Raw genomic sequence first — 16,732 nt, 5'->3', positions numbered from 1 at the left:
GGGGCGCCCCGCGCGGTCGGCCCGGCCCGCGCGGGGGGGGGGGGGGGGGGCCCGCCCGGCGCCGCGGGGGGGGAGGGGGGGGGGGGTCGGGGGGGGGGGGAGGCAGGATGTGGTTCGGCCGCTAGCCTAGGAGGGGGAAGGTCTGGGCCTAATTCCCAACTTTTCCACAAGCTCCCAGCGTGGCTTAGCCTCAGTTTCCCCTCTGTCCAGTGAGGCCAACAGCCCTGGGGACGCGGCCCAGGGGGGCCTGAGGATAAACAGAGCGGGGACGGGAAGAGCTGTGAGCCCGACCGCTCAGTGCTGGGGAGGAGCTAGGTGGTGTTATGTTGTGTGATGTAAGCCGACCGGGGAGAGGCGGTGTAATTATGAGCTTGCAAACACTGGGACGGCGGTAGGTGTGAGCGTGTAGGAGGAAGGGGGGCGTGTAAAAGTTCCGGTGGGGGTGTGTGTGGGTGTGTGCGGGATCAGGGCCTGGGGCCCAGCTGCGGGGGCAGGTCCGCGGGGCGCGCACGGTGCTGTACGCAGGTTGGCGCGGGGCCGGGGCCGGGGGGCGGCGGGGCCCGGTGCGGGGGTCACGGGGAGGTGAGGCGCTTGCCGCGGGTTCAGCCGGAGTTCAGCCGCATCCCATTAGGCAAATGAGCCGGGCGCTGCCGCGCCGGAAAAGGCCCTTCCGGCGAGGGGCGCCCCGGGGCCGGGCCGTGGCGCAGCGCAGCGCAGCGGCCGGGCGCGCTCCGCTGCCGCCCCGCGCAGGCAGCCAAGGGGTTAAGGCCGCTGGGAGGCGCCGCGTGGCAGGAGGAATTTTCAGCCGCGGCTCCGCGCGCAGAGCAGACGCGCGCCGGCCGCAGCCCGGCTCTCCGGGGGCGCAGCGCGCTGGGGGCGGCGGAGCCGAGCCCGGGAGGGGCCCCCTGGAGACCGGCCGCTGCCTGCTCCGCCCGGGAGGCCCCGCCGGGCCGGGAAGGACCCGGCTGCCCCGCGCGGGTCTCAGCTTGCAGCCGGGCGGGGGCGGCGGCGGGAGGCTGCTGCTCCCCCGGGAGCGCCCGGAGCGATGGGCTCCTAGCCGGAGAGTAGCTGCTGCGCGCACGTCTGAGGAGCCCCGGCTGGGGGGGTTGTTCCCAGCGCCCCTCGCCGTGGATTTGGGGACGGTCGCGGGCTGGGGCAGCCCCCGTCGGACGCTGCGGGGCCCGGGCCCCAGGGGTGGTTCTCCGAGTGCGGCGAGCGGGGTCCGGGGCCCCCGATGGCCCCTGCGTGGGAGCTGAGCGCCTGGGCTGCTGCCTGCGGAGGTGCTTGACCCGCCCGCCCCCCGGGAAGATGTACGAGAGTGTGGACGTAGCCGGGCTAAACCCCAGCCCCAACCCCTTCCTCATGATGGATTTTTACAGCCAGACCCGGGCCTGCTTGCTCCAGGACAAAGGGATCGGCCCCCCCACCCCGTACGGCCCCCCGCTCCGGAGCCAGCCCTGGAGCAGCTCCAGCCACTGTAGGTATCATCCCCTGAGCATGTGGAGAGCGATCCGGTGCTGATCTCTGCCAGGCGCCAAGGTCCTGCCAGCCCCCCTTGGTTTCCTGGCCCCAGGGGCCGCCCTGCTCTGTGGGGGTGGGGGGTGTCAGGGCACTGACTGGAGCCAGCTGTGTGCAAGGGGAGTGTTGTGGGGCCTTTGGGGTCCGGGCCAGAATTCGATTTGGCTCCTGGCTGGGAGCAGCCCCCTGGAAATCCGTCTGGAATCTAAGGGCTGGGCTGGGAATGGGCTTCCCCCCACCGGGCCTCTGCGGCTCCTCGCCGCACATCCCTCCTGACTGCAGCTCGGGCTAATGCCCCGCACCGCGTCGCCATAAGCAACCCTTGGCCTAGTTAATGTCCGCCTCTTCCCTCCCTCGCCCGGGCGGGCGGCTGGTGGGGACGCGGGTGCGGAGGTGGTAGGGGTGCTGGGGGTGCCTGGCTGCACTGGGCTTTCCGGGGAGAGCCTGGGGTTGAAAAGCTGCTCCCTGGCCCGGGGTGTGGAGGGGGATGAGCAGCGCCTGTGGGGGTCGAGTGGGGTATTTACTGCCCCGCTCATCTTTCTGACCAAATCCAATTAACTAAATAGTCCGCTGTGGCGTTAACTGAGCTGTGTATGGGGGGCTGTGTGTGGAGGCAGGGTGGAGCTCCCGGGAGGGGTCATTGTTTCCTGGAAAGCCCCCCAAATACCCACTCACATTCCAGGCCTCGCAGGAAGAGGCCGGGTGCCCCGTTTCCCGAAGGGCAGCCGGGGAGCCGAGCCCATTTCTCCCCCCGCCCCTTTGATGTGTGGGTCCGCCCTGGTGGCTCGCACCAGCCCAGGGAGCCAGGATGCCAAAGCACGTCAGGTCTCTGCCCCTCCTGGGCCTGGGGGAGAAGAGACCAAAACTTCTGTGTGCTCGGGCCACCCGCTCTGCCAATGGGCCATATGCCCCCAGCAGGCGGTCAGCAGTGTGGGACAGCCAGGGTGCCATTGCTTGCGCCCTGCCCCCTTGCAGCCCCCCAGGATCTGTCCCGGGCCCCTTTGGCACATGTGGGGTCAAGGCACAGTTGAAAAACAGGCCGAGTTTTAAGGCTGTTGTTTTTTTTCCCAGCGCCAGGCAGGGTGAGGAGGAGGAGAGGCGTGGAATGGGGGGCGTGTGTGTGTGTGTGTGTTTGGGGGGGTGGGAGGGTTGTTGTTTGAAATGCAGTCTGGGGCAGAGTGGAAAAGGAGTGGGTTAGCAATCGGCTCAGTCTCCCCAGAGGTAGCTAGCGCCTGCTCCAAACAAGCCAGTTGGGATCCCAGCGAAACAGGAGAGAAAAACAAACCGAGAGAGACGCGGATACAGGGCTAGAGAGACGCCCGCACACCCCATCTCGGGTGGGGGAGGGGGTTCCCTTTTGGGGGGGACTTGCGGCTGTGGCCGGGGAGATCAGGGGCTTGTGTACGTAACAGGGGCTGGGTTCCTTGGTGGGACCTCAGATTCTGGGCCTGGTGCGTCTGCGTCTGGGCCAAGGCCCTTTGGAGCCAGCAGCGCCACCCGCTCTGAGCTGGGGTCAGACCCTTCGGCCCGGTTAGTGGGGGAGAGACCCATCCTTTGGGAGGGATCCAGCAGCAGTTTGAACAATACCCCCCCCCCGCGCCCCCCCAGTGAAACGCTGGGCTGGCTGCAGGGCGAACGCGCTGCCCTGCTCTGACTCTCCACTGTTTGTAGGTTTTTCTTCTGGGAGGGGCTCTGGGCCCTCCCCTGCTCCCCAGGGATGCTGGGTCTGGATGGAAAACAGCCGGCGCCATGCTGGGGGAAAGTCCTTGCCTGGCGCGCCGGCTTTCCAGGACTTTCACCCTCCATAACCAAGTGACACCCGCTGGGATGCCGGCTTTCTGGGGCGGGCGGCCTCCCCTGGGCCTGTCACTTCCCCGGGCCGTGCAGGAGGGCAGAGCGGTCTCAGGGCAGCTGCCTGAGCTGGGGGATCTGCGAGGGGCGGGAACGGGGGAACCGAAGCGTCGTCCGAGCCCCTGCCTGGCATCGGAGCTGTTAGCTGCCACCTGAACTGACCTGTTAAATGAAAGCTCCCAAGGCCGGCGCTGGGCCCAAACCCACTGTTCCCTGCCTGCCCGCTTGGTCTAGCGCCGGCGTCCCCCGTGCCCTTCTTGGTCTCCTAACACCCGCCTCACCCTCACCCTGCCCCCGCCCTGGCCCAATCTCTGAGAACAAAGTCCCTTTTTGCCATTGTCTGTGGGGCCCTTTGACCTTCTGCTCTTATCAGGGAGTCAACAGGACCCTCCTCTGGGCCTTTGTCAGCTGGGGGGGGGGAGCTCCTTGGGCGGCTTGTTGGTTTTTTGACTTAAAGCTTCTAAAAGGCTTGTGTGCAGAGGGCGGAGGGGGGCTGCCCTTTTGCCCCCCCCCCAGGTGTTGCGAAAGGGCCCTGGGGGGGCCTGGGCTGCGCCCCGCAGCCTGGGGCCGACGGGGTTTATTTTCAGGCGCCTGCCGGTGCAGGAAATAGGATGCAGGTTTGGAAGGGTGAGTTGGCACGGGTCGCCCCTGGCACCGGGAGCTCTGCCATGGCTCCCTGATCTCGGCTGGCTCGGGCTGGGTGCATGGGGGCTCCCTGGTGGGGGTGTGTGTGTAACTACCAGGAATGGGATGTGCTCCGCTGGTCCTGCTCCGGGAAGCCTAGGCCAGAGGCTACTATCTGCATTGGTAGCTGGAGGCTGTGGGCGATGGGGCGGGTGTCGGCTGCGGGTGTCTGGTTGGGGGGTGGGCTTTCAGAATGGGGTGGGGGGCTCAGATTCAGAGCCTGCTGGGGAATAGGCTCCGTCTGTCCCAGTGCCTGGTCTCTGGCAGCCCGCGAGGAAGAAGCCAGGGTGCCCCACGCCAGACGGGTGTGGAGTAGCCTGGTGCTCATCGCTGGGGCCGCACCGACCTCCGGGCACTGGACCCACGCTCCTCAGAGGTGGCAGCAGAATCCGGCTGCCCGACGAGGAGCCTGGGGTGCCCGTTGGCACTGGGGGGGGGGCCCTGCCCTGGCAGCGATTAACATACTAAATCCGGAGCCTCTCTTAACCTGTTGGTCCAGGCACAGGGGGGCGCTTCCCCGATCCCTCCTGCGCTGTCACCTGGGGGCTGTGAGGGGGAGGGGCTATGCCTCTCAGCCCCTTGGGGCCAGGAGCCAGCTGATTTCTAGTCAGGGACGGGTCAGACTGGGGCACACGTCCTGCCCCATGGGCCCTGGGGCCTGTCGGGGCGGGGGGAGAGGCCATGGGGCGGGCGAGACTCCTGCCGGAGCCCTGCTCGGATTCCTGTGGCTGGTTGAGACTCTTCCGCCGGACGTTTGTCGCTGGGCAGCGCCAGTTCATGGAAACCAAACGCTTGGCTACGGGCCGGTTCCCACGATTTCTTATTGGGTTTAATGCTAAAAACTTGCAGGGAGAGAAAAAGGGTTTGAAATTGTGAAAAGAGCCATTTCGACTTCTTTTTAAATGAAAAATTCTGGTTTTCTGCTTAGCGCTGGGAGCTAATTGTAGTTTCTGAAACACCCCCTGACAACGGCCAAATCGAAACAAAACGTGTTCATTGACCCAAGCTGAATAATTTTTCAGGTCATGAAAATGTTATGAACAGATGACTTTTTGCCCCAATTTGGGAGGGGAAAATGTGTCCAACCTGTAACCCTCTGGCAGGATGGGAACCCACTGGCCCCCAGTGCTGCTAGATACGCTTTGAACCGCTGTTACAGCCGGGGTAGCTTCCACATTCCCCATCCCCGCAGGGAAGTGTCTTCTCCAGGTGGGCTGGGGACCCCTCTCCCCGGGCTGGTGCCTGTCCCCCTCCTCCAGGGGTCTGCACCCATGCTCGCCTGGCTTTTCTCTCGGCATTGATGGCTGGTTCAGGGGAGCCGCAGCTCCCAGCACCCCAAATCGCATCAGGCGTCTTTCTCTATTGATTTGGGGGTGCTGCTCTCCCTGACCCCGTCCCTAGAGCCTGGGGGTGTGCTGTGTGAGGTGTCCGTGTGACCTGCTGGTGCACGGTGTGGGGGAAGCGTGACCCAAGTGGGGTGGATCCGGCGCAGTAGGGAGGTGGATATGGCGCAGAGGGTGTGTGTGTGGGGGGGTGACCCAGGTGGGGGATGGATCCGGTGCAGTGGGGGGAGGTGGATATGGCACAGTAGGTGTGTGGAGGGGTGACCCGGGTCGGGGGTGGATCCGGCGCTGCGTGTGATCGGGCAGCGCGCCTACTGTGGTGCGCTTGTTCTGCGTGGTGGGCAAAGGGGCGTGGAGTCTGTACAGGGGCCGGAGGGTGCTGTGGGGGCGGATGAAAGGGCACGTGATGAATTGCCAGCAGAGGACGGGTGCCCTGACCTTGCCCTTCCTGGGTCTGCGCTGGGTCGCGCCCATCGGGCGGCAGCACCGCAGGGGTCCCAGCCCGTAAGTGGCCTGGGCCAATACGGTCCCCTGCAGGCTGGGTCTGAATGCTGGAGCAGGGGGCATAACGTAGCTGTCACGGCCATTGTGCCAGCCCTGGGAGGTGCCTTGTGCCCGTTGCAGCGGGCGCTGCCCTGGCACGCAAGCCCCACCGAGCTCCCGCAGCTCTCAGCTGGGCCAGAGCGTTTCTCCCCCTCCCATGACTCAGGCCAGCCCTGGGGATGGTTATTTGCGGCAGGCAGCGTGGACTAGTGGTTAGAGCAGTGGGGTTGGCCATCTGGGCTCTATCCCTGGCTGCGCCACTGACCCGCTGTGTGACTGAGGGCAAGTCACTGCCTCGTTCTGTGCCTCAGTTTCCCTCTCCGGCAGGGTTACTCTGGTTCTGCCTAGACAGGGAGCTGGGGATCCCTCCCTTTGGGGGCGGTGGGGCTGGGGAGGGTGACCTGGGAGCTCTGTCCCCAGGGAATCCCTAGGGTACCAACTCTGGCACAGAGAGATCACATGACCTGTCTGCAGCAGTCACATGACCTGTCTGCTACTGCTCCCCAGCGTCCAAGCCAAGACTAGAACCCAGGAGTCCTGACTCCCGGCCCCACTCCTCAGAGCCTGCGTCCACCCTGCCACGGGCACTGCCCCCTGCTCTCCCGCTGAGCAGTGTCCGTCTCTGCCCAGCTGAGCCTCAGTCTGCAGTCTGGCGGGGGGGCAGGCAGCTCCTCCCCTCCCCCCGTGGTCTCCTGCGGGGTGCCAGGAGCCGGGGGAGGCTGCGTGTGTTGGGGGTGGGAGAGGGCGGGTGACGCTCGCTGCTCCGGCAGGCAGCGTGGGGCGGGGGCGACGCTCTCCTGGGCAGCGTGGCGGGCGGGCGCGGGGACGGCCCCGCAGTCTCCTCACATTAGCCGTGCTCCGTCGCCCCCACCCTGGCTGGATCTGCCGCAGCCAGCCCCCAGCGCTGCGGCACTCGGGCGGCGCCGGGCAGGCAGGCGGGACGCGGGCAGATGGGGTCGGGGGCACCCGGTGAGTTCAGACCTTTCTCCCTTTGCGGGCAGGGGAACCCGAGGGCACCCGGCTCCGGCGGCGCCCCCAGCAGGGCTCTGCTGTACGGTGCCTCCCGCCGGAGGGCCCCCCACGGCTCGGCTGGGCAGGGAGTGCCAGGCTTCGTGCCTAGCATGGCCCCGGGTTGGGAGGCAGCACGGTGGGAGGGTGCTGGTCTCCCCACCCCGGTTCAGGCTCCCAGGGGCACTGCGCCCAGGGTCTCTCGGGGGGTCGCCCTGCCCAGTGGGCCAGCCTGGGTCTGCGCGGGGCGTGGGCTGTGGGGCTGCGGGTCTGTGGGCCTGCAGCTGTTTGCCATGGGGCCGCCCTCCTCCGGCCACTCTCAGGGCAGGAGAGCGCTGGCAGAGCTCGCAGACCCCCCCCCGCTCAGGCCACGCAGGGTCTGTCTGCCTTTGGCAAGACCCGGGGGGGGGGGGGGCTTAAAAAGGGGGGACTGATGCTACCCTCCCTTAAAGTCATGGGGTTTGAGGCTGCCCTAGATCATATGGGGCCTCCTCAGGACAGATGGCTCAGATGCACCCTCCTTTGCGTGGGGGGCGCTCGCCTGGGCCTGCAGGTGGGTGGATGGGTCGGGTAGCTGGGGATTTCCCCTAATGCAGGATGACTTTGACAGGGAGCGTTTGTCTCTTGTTTTGAGTGGGAAGGCTGGGAGCCAGGACTCCTGGGTTCTCTCTCCAGCTCTGGGAGGGGAGAGGGGTCTAGCGGTTAGAGCGGGGGGTGTCTGAGAGCCAGGACTCCTGGGTTCCCTGTGGGCTGCTGGCCGGCCCCGCTGCCCGGGAGCCCGGGTTCCCACGCCAGTGCGGTGGTGATATTGGCCCGCCCGGGGGCTCCCTGGCTGGGCGGAGCCGGCAGCCCGGCCGTGGCGCTGCCTGGGGACTGGGCAGCCGGGCAGTGTCTGGGGCGTGTCTCGCTGGATTTCCTGTGCAGCGACTCAGGAAAAGCAAACCCATGTGGAGTGAAAATAGAGCCAGGGGGGGGGGGGGGGGGGGGGGGGGGCGGGCGCTTTTAAATCCTGTTTGCCCAGGGAAGCTCTGAGCGGCAGCATCTGGCCTGCAGCTGGGTCCTGCTGCTTCCCCGCTTACTCGTGGGCGAGCTGGGAGTCGTGACTCCGGGGTCCTAGTTGCTGCTGCCCCCTCCTGGCACCTTGGTACCGTCCCCTCTTGTGGGGCCCCTCCTGCATGCCCCCCCATTCCCTCTCTCTCCGCCCCCCCGGGGCTACTTCATGCGCCAACCCCTCCCTCCCAGAGCAGCTGCCCCTGCGCCCCAGGGCATGTTAGGGAGGGGGTGCTGCTTTCTGATGCCAGCCCCGGCCCCACTTATCTAGAGCTTTTGTGGGGTGGGGGCCGGGCTGCCCGGCTTTCCACTCTTCTGGGATCAGGCAGGGGCCTCCGGGAAGGAAGGGACGCGCCCGCTTTGCCCTGCAAGGTCTCTGTGCCAGGCAGGGTGCCAATGTTGCTCGGTGAGATGGCGCGAACCTGGCACAGCCAGGGTTGCCAGGGGGACCCAGTGAATGGCTCCAGCTCACCACCGCGGTATGTGCTCTCATGCACCACATCTGGCAGCAGCTGGCGTCAGGTGCCAGCCGAGGGCCCCTCACTCGGTGCCCCGTGCGTGACCAAGCTAGAGCCGTGGAGACCCCCCTGCCAGGCACATTGGAGCTTGGTTCGGGTGGCAGGGGGCTGAAGCTGGCTTGGGGAACATGGGGGAGCTGACCAGGTCCCCCCACCCCTGACTGGTCCAGCATCAAAACCACCTGCCCTAAAGGCACGTTGGGGAAACTGGAACCCGGCTGTGCCTGGCCTGGGGCCTGGGCTGTGAGCAGCGCTCACCCCTCCCTCCTTTCCCGCCCGGGGCCCAGGCTGGGGTGGGCAGCTTTCCCCTGGCATTGTCATGGGTTAGTGGCCTGCACTCCCCATCTCTTAACATCCCCCCCTGGCCCGGGGATCCAGTCTGGGCAGGGAGGCCGGGGGGGCTGCTGCCATCATGTTGGCATGAGCAGGACGCGGGGGGAGGGGTTGTCTGTTCCGCACGCTGTTGTCTGGTGGGGGGGGGGGGGCAGGAGGCCAGCACTGGTGCCATGTTCACCACCCAGTGCTGGGGGTGGAGCTCAGATCTCTCTGTGCCAGTCTCGCGCCAGCCGCCCTCGGTGCTCATGGCTGTGCCAGGGTCCCTTCGGAGCCTGTGTGTGTGTGTGTGTGTGTGTACATGTGTGTGCCGGAGGTGCGGGTACATGCGTGTGCAGGGTCTCTCTCTCTCAGCGGCGTGCGGCACAGGCTGTCAGACCCGCGCTGGGCGAGTGCTGCTCTCCACGCAGAGGCTGGTAGACCCCGGCTGCCGGTGTCTGGCTGGCTCCACTCCCGGGAGTGGCAGCGCCCGGAGATTCATCCTGCGCCCGCCGGGAGTCGGTGCATGGCATGTTCTGTGCGGCACTTGTCACTAATGCCAGCGTCTCCTGCCCCTCGCCCTGGCTTTTGGCCCCGCTGCCTAGGCCGGTCCCGGGAAGCCCTGGGCACTGCCCCCCGGGGCCTGGCACGCTGGGCTGGAATGAGGGCGGGGTTAGCCCCCACCCCAGATGGGCAGCGCCTGCCTGCGTTGCCAGGCTGGACGGGGGTGAGTTTGAATTGGGGCCGGGGAGCAGTTGGCATTGGCGGCAGTGAAATCCGGGGGTCAGGTGACTGTGTGTCCTACAGAGCAGTGGGGGTCGTGTCCCGTCTCTCTCCTCTCCCCCCTCCCCCCCCCCCCGTGATGGAGCCGGACGCAGGGCGGGGAGGGGATGAATTGCGCATGGCTGGACGTTGGATGTCCCGGGCCCAGGCGGTGTCTGCGCCTGTTCGCATGGCCGGTTATGTGGATTTAACCCCCTGCTTGGGGGGCAGCTGCCGTGGGGTACGGGGGGAAATCGATGACCGTCAGCCCCACTGAGGCCCCCAGCCCAGGTACAACACTGTCCCGTCGTGGGGTGTAGAAGGAACCTCACCCGCATCTCCGGCCAGCTGCCCGCCCCACCAGACCAAGTCTGTCAGCGCTCCAGCCGGGGGGCTGGGCCCCTAGTGCCCAGCGTGGCTCTCTACCCCCACCCGGAGCGCTCCTCTCAGCCCAGCCCTCAGGAGGACGCGGTCGGCCCGTCTCACTCCTGGCGCTCGAGCCGCCTGTGCCCTGCAGGACTCGGAGCCGGGCTGGGGCTCGCAGGGCACTGTGGGCAGCGGGGGTGCAGGGCACTGGGCCAGCCCCGTCCTCGGCGCTCCCTTCCCCAGCGTAATCCAGGGGTGGCACCGGAGTCACTCCAGATTGACACGAGGGGTGGGGCCAGTCACTGGGCCGGGGGGCACAGGACTCCTGAGTTTTGCCCCAGCTCAGGGCGGGGGCCTGGGCTGCTCCACGCTGCCCTATGGCGGGAGGAGGAGTGGGTACGCTGCCCGGGCAGTTGCCTGCTGGGGCCGCCTGGGTGCCTTGGCCCTGCTCGGGTTGGGGGCGAGCTCCTGTTTCCCTGGGCTGGGCCGCGCCAGCGCCAGGTTTACCTGGGCTGTCCGAGGAGGGGCTGCCCAGAGCCCCCAGTGCCAGCCATGGCCTGCCCTGCCTTGCCCGTCAGCGCCCCCCTCCTTCCCCCACGGGCTTTCCTCTCTCCCCATCCTGGGCCCCCACCAGCGCTCCTGTCAACGTCGCTCCCATGGACCGTTCCCCCCCCCCCCCCCCCCCCCCCCCCCCCCCCGTGGGCCCCCGGGGCCCCGTGGGGGGGCCCCCCCCCCCCCCCCCCCGTGCCTGCTGGAACGCGAGCCCCCCACGCCAGGCATGCGAGGATCCCCCCTTGCGCTCCCCCCTCCCCCCCGGGGCTGGGCTGTCTATTGTCAAGAATGTGGGTCTTGGCAGAAGCTAACCCGACAATGGCCCCTTTGTGCCGCTGCTGCCGGCGCCTTGGTCACGTGCCCTTTGGAGTCTCCCCCGCAGCCCCCTGCCCCATCGCCCGCAGCCCCCCCCGCTCCCTCCTGTTCCCCGTCCGCCCGCAGCCCCCTGCTCCCGGCCTGTCCCCGGCTGTCGTCAGTATCTTACTGGTTTGTCCAGCTTGTGAGCTCGTCCAGGTCAGACCCCCCCCCCACACACACACACACACCGGCCAGGAACTACCGCCTGGCTTTGCACCCCGGTGTGGGCGGGGGGAGGCGGAGGACTCCTGGGGCCAGAGGGTGGCTTGCTCAGGGCAGGGGGCTTGCGGGGCCTGGCTGGGCCCCCGGCAGTTATCTGGACACTTTTACTTTCCGCTTACCCGGTCTGGGGCTCTGTGACCCGCGTTCGCTTTGCTTTGTAGAGAGGGAAACTGAGGCCCAAACACTGTGCTTCTCCCAAGGTATTGCACAGTCTGGCAGGGCTGGGAGTCCAGGAACGTCCAGCCCTGGACTCCCAGCCCCTGCTCCACCCACTAGGCTGCGCTCTCTCCCAGCTACAAAAATAGAAGCCAGGAATCCTGGTCCCGCCTCTAACCATCCCACTCCCTCCCAGGGGCCAGAACGGCGCGCACAAGCCCTGGCTCCTTGGCGCCTGGCCCTGAGGTCCCGGCTCGCAGCGGGGGAAGTCCTGAGCCGAGATGCCTTCCTGCCCTGCCCACTGCCTGCTGCCAGCTGCATTCTCCCTGCCCTGGGCCCAGCCCGAGGCTGGTTCCCCAGCCCCACACCCCGGCTGGGCTGCTGGCCCTGGCTCCGGCTGGGGCGGGGAGGGAGCCCATCTCTTTCCTGCTGCGTTCGTCCCAGACGGGCCTTGGCTGTGCTGCCCGTGCTCACCCACCTGGCACCTGCACCCAGGTGTGTCTGTGTCCCCAGCCCCCCTGCCCCTCGGGGAGCCCCTGTCCCTGCAGCCGTGAGGGCTCAGGACCCAGACGTTCCTGAGCAGCCGCTCCCCCCTGGGGGGGCACCGGGAGCTGGCGAGGAGCTCTTTGGCCCCTGCCTCCTTTCCCACCCCACCCTCCTAGGCCTGGGGACACAGACAGACAGACGGACAGCGTCAGCAGCTCTTCAGCCAGCCTAGTGCTCACAGCCCCTTGCCCTTGGGCAACCCCAGGAGTCCTGGCTGCCAGCCCAGGTCCTCAGGCCAACGATCCTGCCTCTGCCCGTATGCAGCCAATGAGGATGTGCCCCTGCAGCTGTTGGTATGAGCCCCAGCCCCCTTCAGGGGGCTCTGGGGGCTCCGCTTTGTCAGTGTAGGTAGGGGAGCCCCCGGCCAGCAGGGAATCTCCCCTCACCTCTGCCTGGCAGCGCTCGCCCATAGCTCGGCCCCTGTGTGTGCCCACTGTGCCCGTCCCGAGCTCCTGGCCCCCTCGCCGAGGGGCACGCTGCAGAGAATTAGCGCAGCCTCCTTCATTAGCAGCAGGAGAAGCGGCTGCCTGGGCCAGGCCGGCCTTTGACGGGAACAGATCCCCCATTGTTATCCATGGCTTCCCCATGGCTCCGAGCTGGGGGTGGGGGCCTGGGAGGTGCCCGTCCAGCGCTGGCCCCTTTCCCTGGGGCATTCCCCAGACAGCTGCTCCCTGGGGGCTCTGCTTTGGGGGGCTTCCAGCAGCCCCCTGTGGGGAGTAGGTGCCATGTAGCTGCTCCCCCCACCCCCTTCCCTTCTGGCCGAATGACCCCGGGGAGGTGCCTCACCCCTCCTTAGGCCAGCAGCCGGCCCTGTGATGGCTCCACTGCCCAGGCAGGGTTGTGCTCTGTGCCCGCAGGGGAGCGCCAGGCATTCACGGGCAGCAGAGTCCGTGCGAATACACGTGAGAGACGCCCCGTGCCCCTGGGGGGGAATGGGAGCCCTGCCCCGCCTGTCTCACAGCAAGGACAGAACCCAGGAGTCCGGGCTCCCAGCCCCCTTGGCTCTAACCACCAGCCCCCTCTCTTTTCCCCGCTGTGCGGTGGCTGGGGGTCGGGAATCCCCCGGCAGGGCCCGTCTGGAAGGGTTTGCGGTCTGATCCCCGCACGTGCAGCAGGCAGGGCCCCCTTGTTCCCTGGCGGGGAGCGGGGGGGGGGGGGGGGGCTGGTGTGTTAACCCCGCGGGCCAGGCCCTTCATATCCGGTTCGACTGGTTCTCTTGCCTCCACGCCCTGAGCAGCTGACGCTGCCTTAACCCCTTCCTGGCCCAGTGCCCGCGGGGAGCAGGTGGGGTTGGGGTATTGCTGGGGCCTCCCCTGTCCCCCCAGGGAGGGGGCATTGCAGTGCGCTGGGTGGGAGGGTTTGCGCACCGCTGCCCTCTACGGGCTGGAATGGGACTTGCCCCACCGTGTGTCATAGGCACCATATTGCCGCTCGCTGGCAGGGTGAGCTCAGGGCCTGGCATGGGGACAGCTGTGCCGCTCTGACTCCAGGGAGCCCAGCAACGTCCCCCGTTCACCCAGCCAGTGCTGAGCGGGGCCTTCGGGGAGCAAGGCCTGGTCCGCGTTCCTCGGTTAAGCCCCAGCGGCCCTGCGCTGGGCGGGGGGTGTCAGGGGTGCCGTGACTGAGCAGCTAGAGATGGGCCCAGCACTGGCCTGTAGGTGGGTAAGAGCCAGGTGCTGTGTGTGCCACGGCAAGGAACTAGCTTCTGGTCTCACCCTCTTGCTGGCCTCTAGGCGAGTCACTCTACCTCCCGTGCCTCAGTTTCCCTGTCTGACCTCTGTGTGCGCAGCGTGTCCATGTGTCTGTCCACATGCCAGCGTGTGCGTGTGCGTGCAGCGGGTCTTGCATGGTGCCAAGTAGTGGGGGAGCCGTGTCAGTCTGTATACACACAAACAACGGGGAGTCCGGTGGCACTAACCGATTGATCTGGCAGAAGCTTTAACGACAGCTGCTCCGCTCCTGGGCTCCACCATGTCTGCCTCAGTCCCACGGCTCCCTCTATGGCCTGGAAACGTCAAGTTGCATCTGCTAGGCTGGGAACCCGCCTCCCACCGTCCCTGGGCTCCTGGGGGCTCATCTGCAGGAAGGGGCTAGAGGCCTCCCTGTCCGCCCCGGGACTGCCCCGAGGGGAGGGACCCTGCGGCCGGGAACGCAGCCCCGGAGTGGCCAGGCGTGCCGGGGATGGAGCACTGGGAGCTTCCCGTCCGTCGCTGGCACTGGGGGCAGGCTGCCGTGGGCAGAGCAGAGGGAGCTGCACGTCCTTGTGGCTGGCGAGTCTTGCGGTGATGGGGCCCGTGGAACTGGGCACCACTGGGGCAGGGCCGTGGGCTGGCGTTAGGCCAGCAGGGAGATAACGCTGGAAAAGCCCAGCCCGCTCGCCATCTCTCTAGCTGTAGCGTGGGGCACCCCGCCGGGATCTGTGCGGGGGGTGGGGGTGGGCCCGGAGTGTGCTCGGCTCGCCCAGCTCTGCGGCGGGGCCCCGCTGGTGACTGCATGGGCTGCTGCAGAGTCGGGGTGCAGGCCCGTGTTGGGGGCAGTGGCGTTGCTGTGCAAAAGGGGGCTGGGGGCTGGGGTGCCGGGCTGGGGCCCGGCACATCCTGGGGCTCCCCCTGCTCCCGTGGATTGGCAGGAGGCTGCCAGGGCAGAGCTGGCGACGTCCCCATGGACACGCTGGTGCCAGCCCTTGAGGCACCCCACACAGAATGCGGGTGGGGGGCTGGCAGGCCCATGGCCAGGGCAGCACCGTTGCCTCGTTCCCCAGGTGAGCCGCACTGGGCCTCGGACTGGGGGGCTCCTGGGAGCAGGAGTCTCGTCCTTCACTCTGTCTGCAAAGCCCCTGGCCCTGCCCCCCCCCCCCAGCCAGCCAGGCCAGCACGGGGGCAGCCCCCCACGCCAAGGGCAGACCAGGGCTGCTTTCCAAGCAACTCCCCTCTGTGCCCAGCATGTCCAGTCGTGTGGCAGGGTCCCATGAAGCGGGGAGAGAGCAGACTCTGGCTTGCCCACCCCCTGCCCCCCAATTTCCTGCCGCAGCTCCCCCCCCGCTGCCTCCTCCCAGTGCCTGCTCCACGCGGGCGCCCGTCATGGGGCAGAGCCCCTCTGGGTGCCCGTGGGCGGGAACAGCGGCTGGACTCCTGAGCGCATCTCCTCTTCTCCCCCCAGCCATTGAGACGCAGAGCACCAGCTCCGAGGAGATCGTCCCCAGCCCCCCGTCTCCGCCCCCGCTGCCCCGCATCTACAAGCCCTGCTTCGTGTGCCAGGACAAATCCTCCGGCTACCACTATGGGGTGAGCGCCTGCGAGGGCTGCAAGGTGAGTGGGGGCAGGGCTGGGGGGCCGAGGGGGGTGACCCCCGGGCTGGTTCAGACAAGGGGACGAGGCGTTCTGGGTTCCAGTTGCGCCCTCACTCCTGCCCTGGGTCACTTCACCTCAGAGCAGCTGCTAACGGCCCCCACGTGCTCGCTCCTCTGCGCGTCGGGAACCCCACGCGCTCGAACATGGCCCTCAAAGTCTCCGTTAAAGCAGGGCCCCTGTTCCTAGCCCAGCCCCCAGGGGGCGCTGGGCGCCTGCCCGGACCTGCACCGGCTTGGCATGCCAAACGCTCCCATCCTGCTCTGTATTTACCCAGCCTGGGGTGCAGAGCCGCAGCACCCCCTGCTGGATGGCCGGGGCACCAGCCTCCAGCCCTGAGGCTGCAGGGCAGCGTAAACCATTCCTTGAATGAGGAGGGAAACTGAGGCACAGGGCGACGTGAAGTCCCATCCCAAGTGTGTCTGCACTAGGAATAGAACCCCGGAGTCCTGGCTCCCCGTTCCTTGTATTAACCACTAGACACCTCCCCCTTTACAGCCCTGGGTGCCTTGCCGGCATGCCGTGTATCTGCACTGGGGCCCTGCCCCAGCCTCGCGGATCAGCGAGCCGTGCGGAGCTTAGCCTGGCTCTGCCCGGGGATTAGCCGCTGGCCCTGGCCGTGTTCAGCTGGCGTCACCGCCTCTGCGTGGGGGTCGGGGTGAAGGGTGCCGGACTGTGTGCGCGTGCCAGTGTCGCACACCCGCAGCCCCCTGCTCTCGTGTGCCCTCAAGCACAGCCGGTTAAACTGTCCCGATCCCCGGTGTGTGTCAACCCCCCAGGGCTGGGAGCTGCCGGGTGCTATCCGGGCCGGGGACGGGTGGGAGCCGGGACCTAATCCCTCCCTCGGCACGGAAGTGCCGGGCTCCGCGCTCAGCTGCTTTGCATCCTTCAGCATGTCTGATTTACATTCCAGCAGTGGCTGGGCCGGGGCCAGCCCGGGGGCGGGGGAGCAGCGTCTGGCTGCATCGTCTCCTGGCTCCAGCGCCCACGGCCAAGCTCCCCTCCGCTGAGCCCTGGCTTCGGGGCCCATCCCACCGGCCTGGCTCTCCTCTTCGCTCCTGGAGAGGACGGGGGGCTGGGGGGGTCAATTCCCAGCTCTGCCACAGATGCTCTGTGCCTCAGTTTCCCCATCTGTGAAAATCTGGTGACGCTCTTTCCATTTTCTGCCTGGGGTGCATCTACTCTGGATAGCAAGCCCGGATCTCAGTCGGGGTCTGTGGGCTGCACGCCTGGTTCCAGTCTCTCCACCAGCCCCGGCTCCGGGCTCCTTTGCCCCAGGAAGCTCTATCCCTGTCTGGCTTTATTCCCAAGCTGCCAGGTGAACGGCAGCCGCACAGCCAGCAGGGGGGGCTGCTGGGTCTGCACGGTGGGGGGGAGCGGGGGGCGGGAAATGCCTTTTTAATTACAATTAAAGCTAAACCCATGCCCTCCCCCCGCCCCCCCGGCTCTGCACCGGAACCCCCCAGAGTCCATCTGTGCTGCTTCCCTCCAGAGAGCCCCGGCTGGACCCCGGGCACTAGTGTAACACTGCGGTGGAGGGGTGTGTGTGTGGGGGGGCTGGTGCCCCGACTGCCCCCCCTCCCCCCCCGCTCACTGG

General features: G+C 67.5%; 1 protein-coding gene across 3 annotated transcripts in view; it reads left to right on the top strand.

Annotated features, from left to right (window-relative positions):
• Nucleotides 1-15,632, top strand: part of LOC117870280 (retinoic acid receptor alpha-like) — a 47,742-nt gene extending 32,110 nt beyond the window's left edge. The window contains exons 1-2 of one of the 3 annotated variants that reach the window (XM_034757373.1): nucleotides 692-1,477; nucleotides 14,948-15,632. In XM_034757373.1, the coding sequence (XP_034613264.1) occupies nucleotides 1,309-1,477; nucleotides 14,948-15,324 (546 nt within the window). In that variant the 5' untranslated portion in view covers nucleotides 692-1,308 and the 3' untranslated portion in view covers nucleotides 15,325-15,632. Of the gene's footprint in view, nucleotides 1-691; nucleotides 1,478-14,947 lie in introns of those variants that run through there. The other 2 variants (XM_034757372.1, XM_034757371.1) reach the window with 2 other exon arrangements.
• The last annotated feature ends 1,100 nt before the right edge of the window (nucleotides 15,633-16,732 follow it).

Source organism: Trachemys scripta, unplaced genomic scaffold (genome assembly GCF_013100865.1).
Source record: "Trachemys scripta elegans isolate TJP31775 unplaced genomic scaffold, CAS_Tse_1.0 scaffold_129, whole genome shotgun sequence".
Classification (NCBI taxonomy): Eukaryota; Metazoa; Chordata; order Testudines; family Emydidae; genus Trachemys; species Trachemys scripta.
Note: the sequence above shows the minus strand (reverse complement) of the source record. Positions and strands in the feature narration are given on the sequence as shown.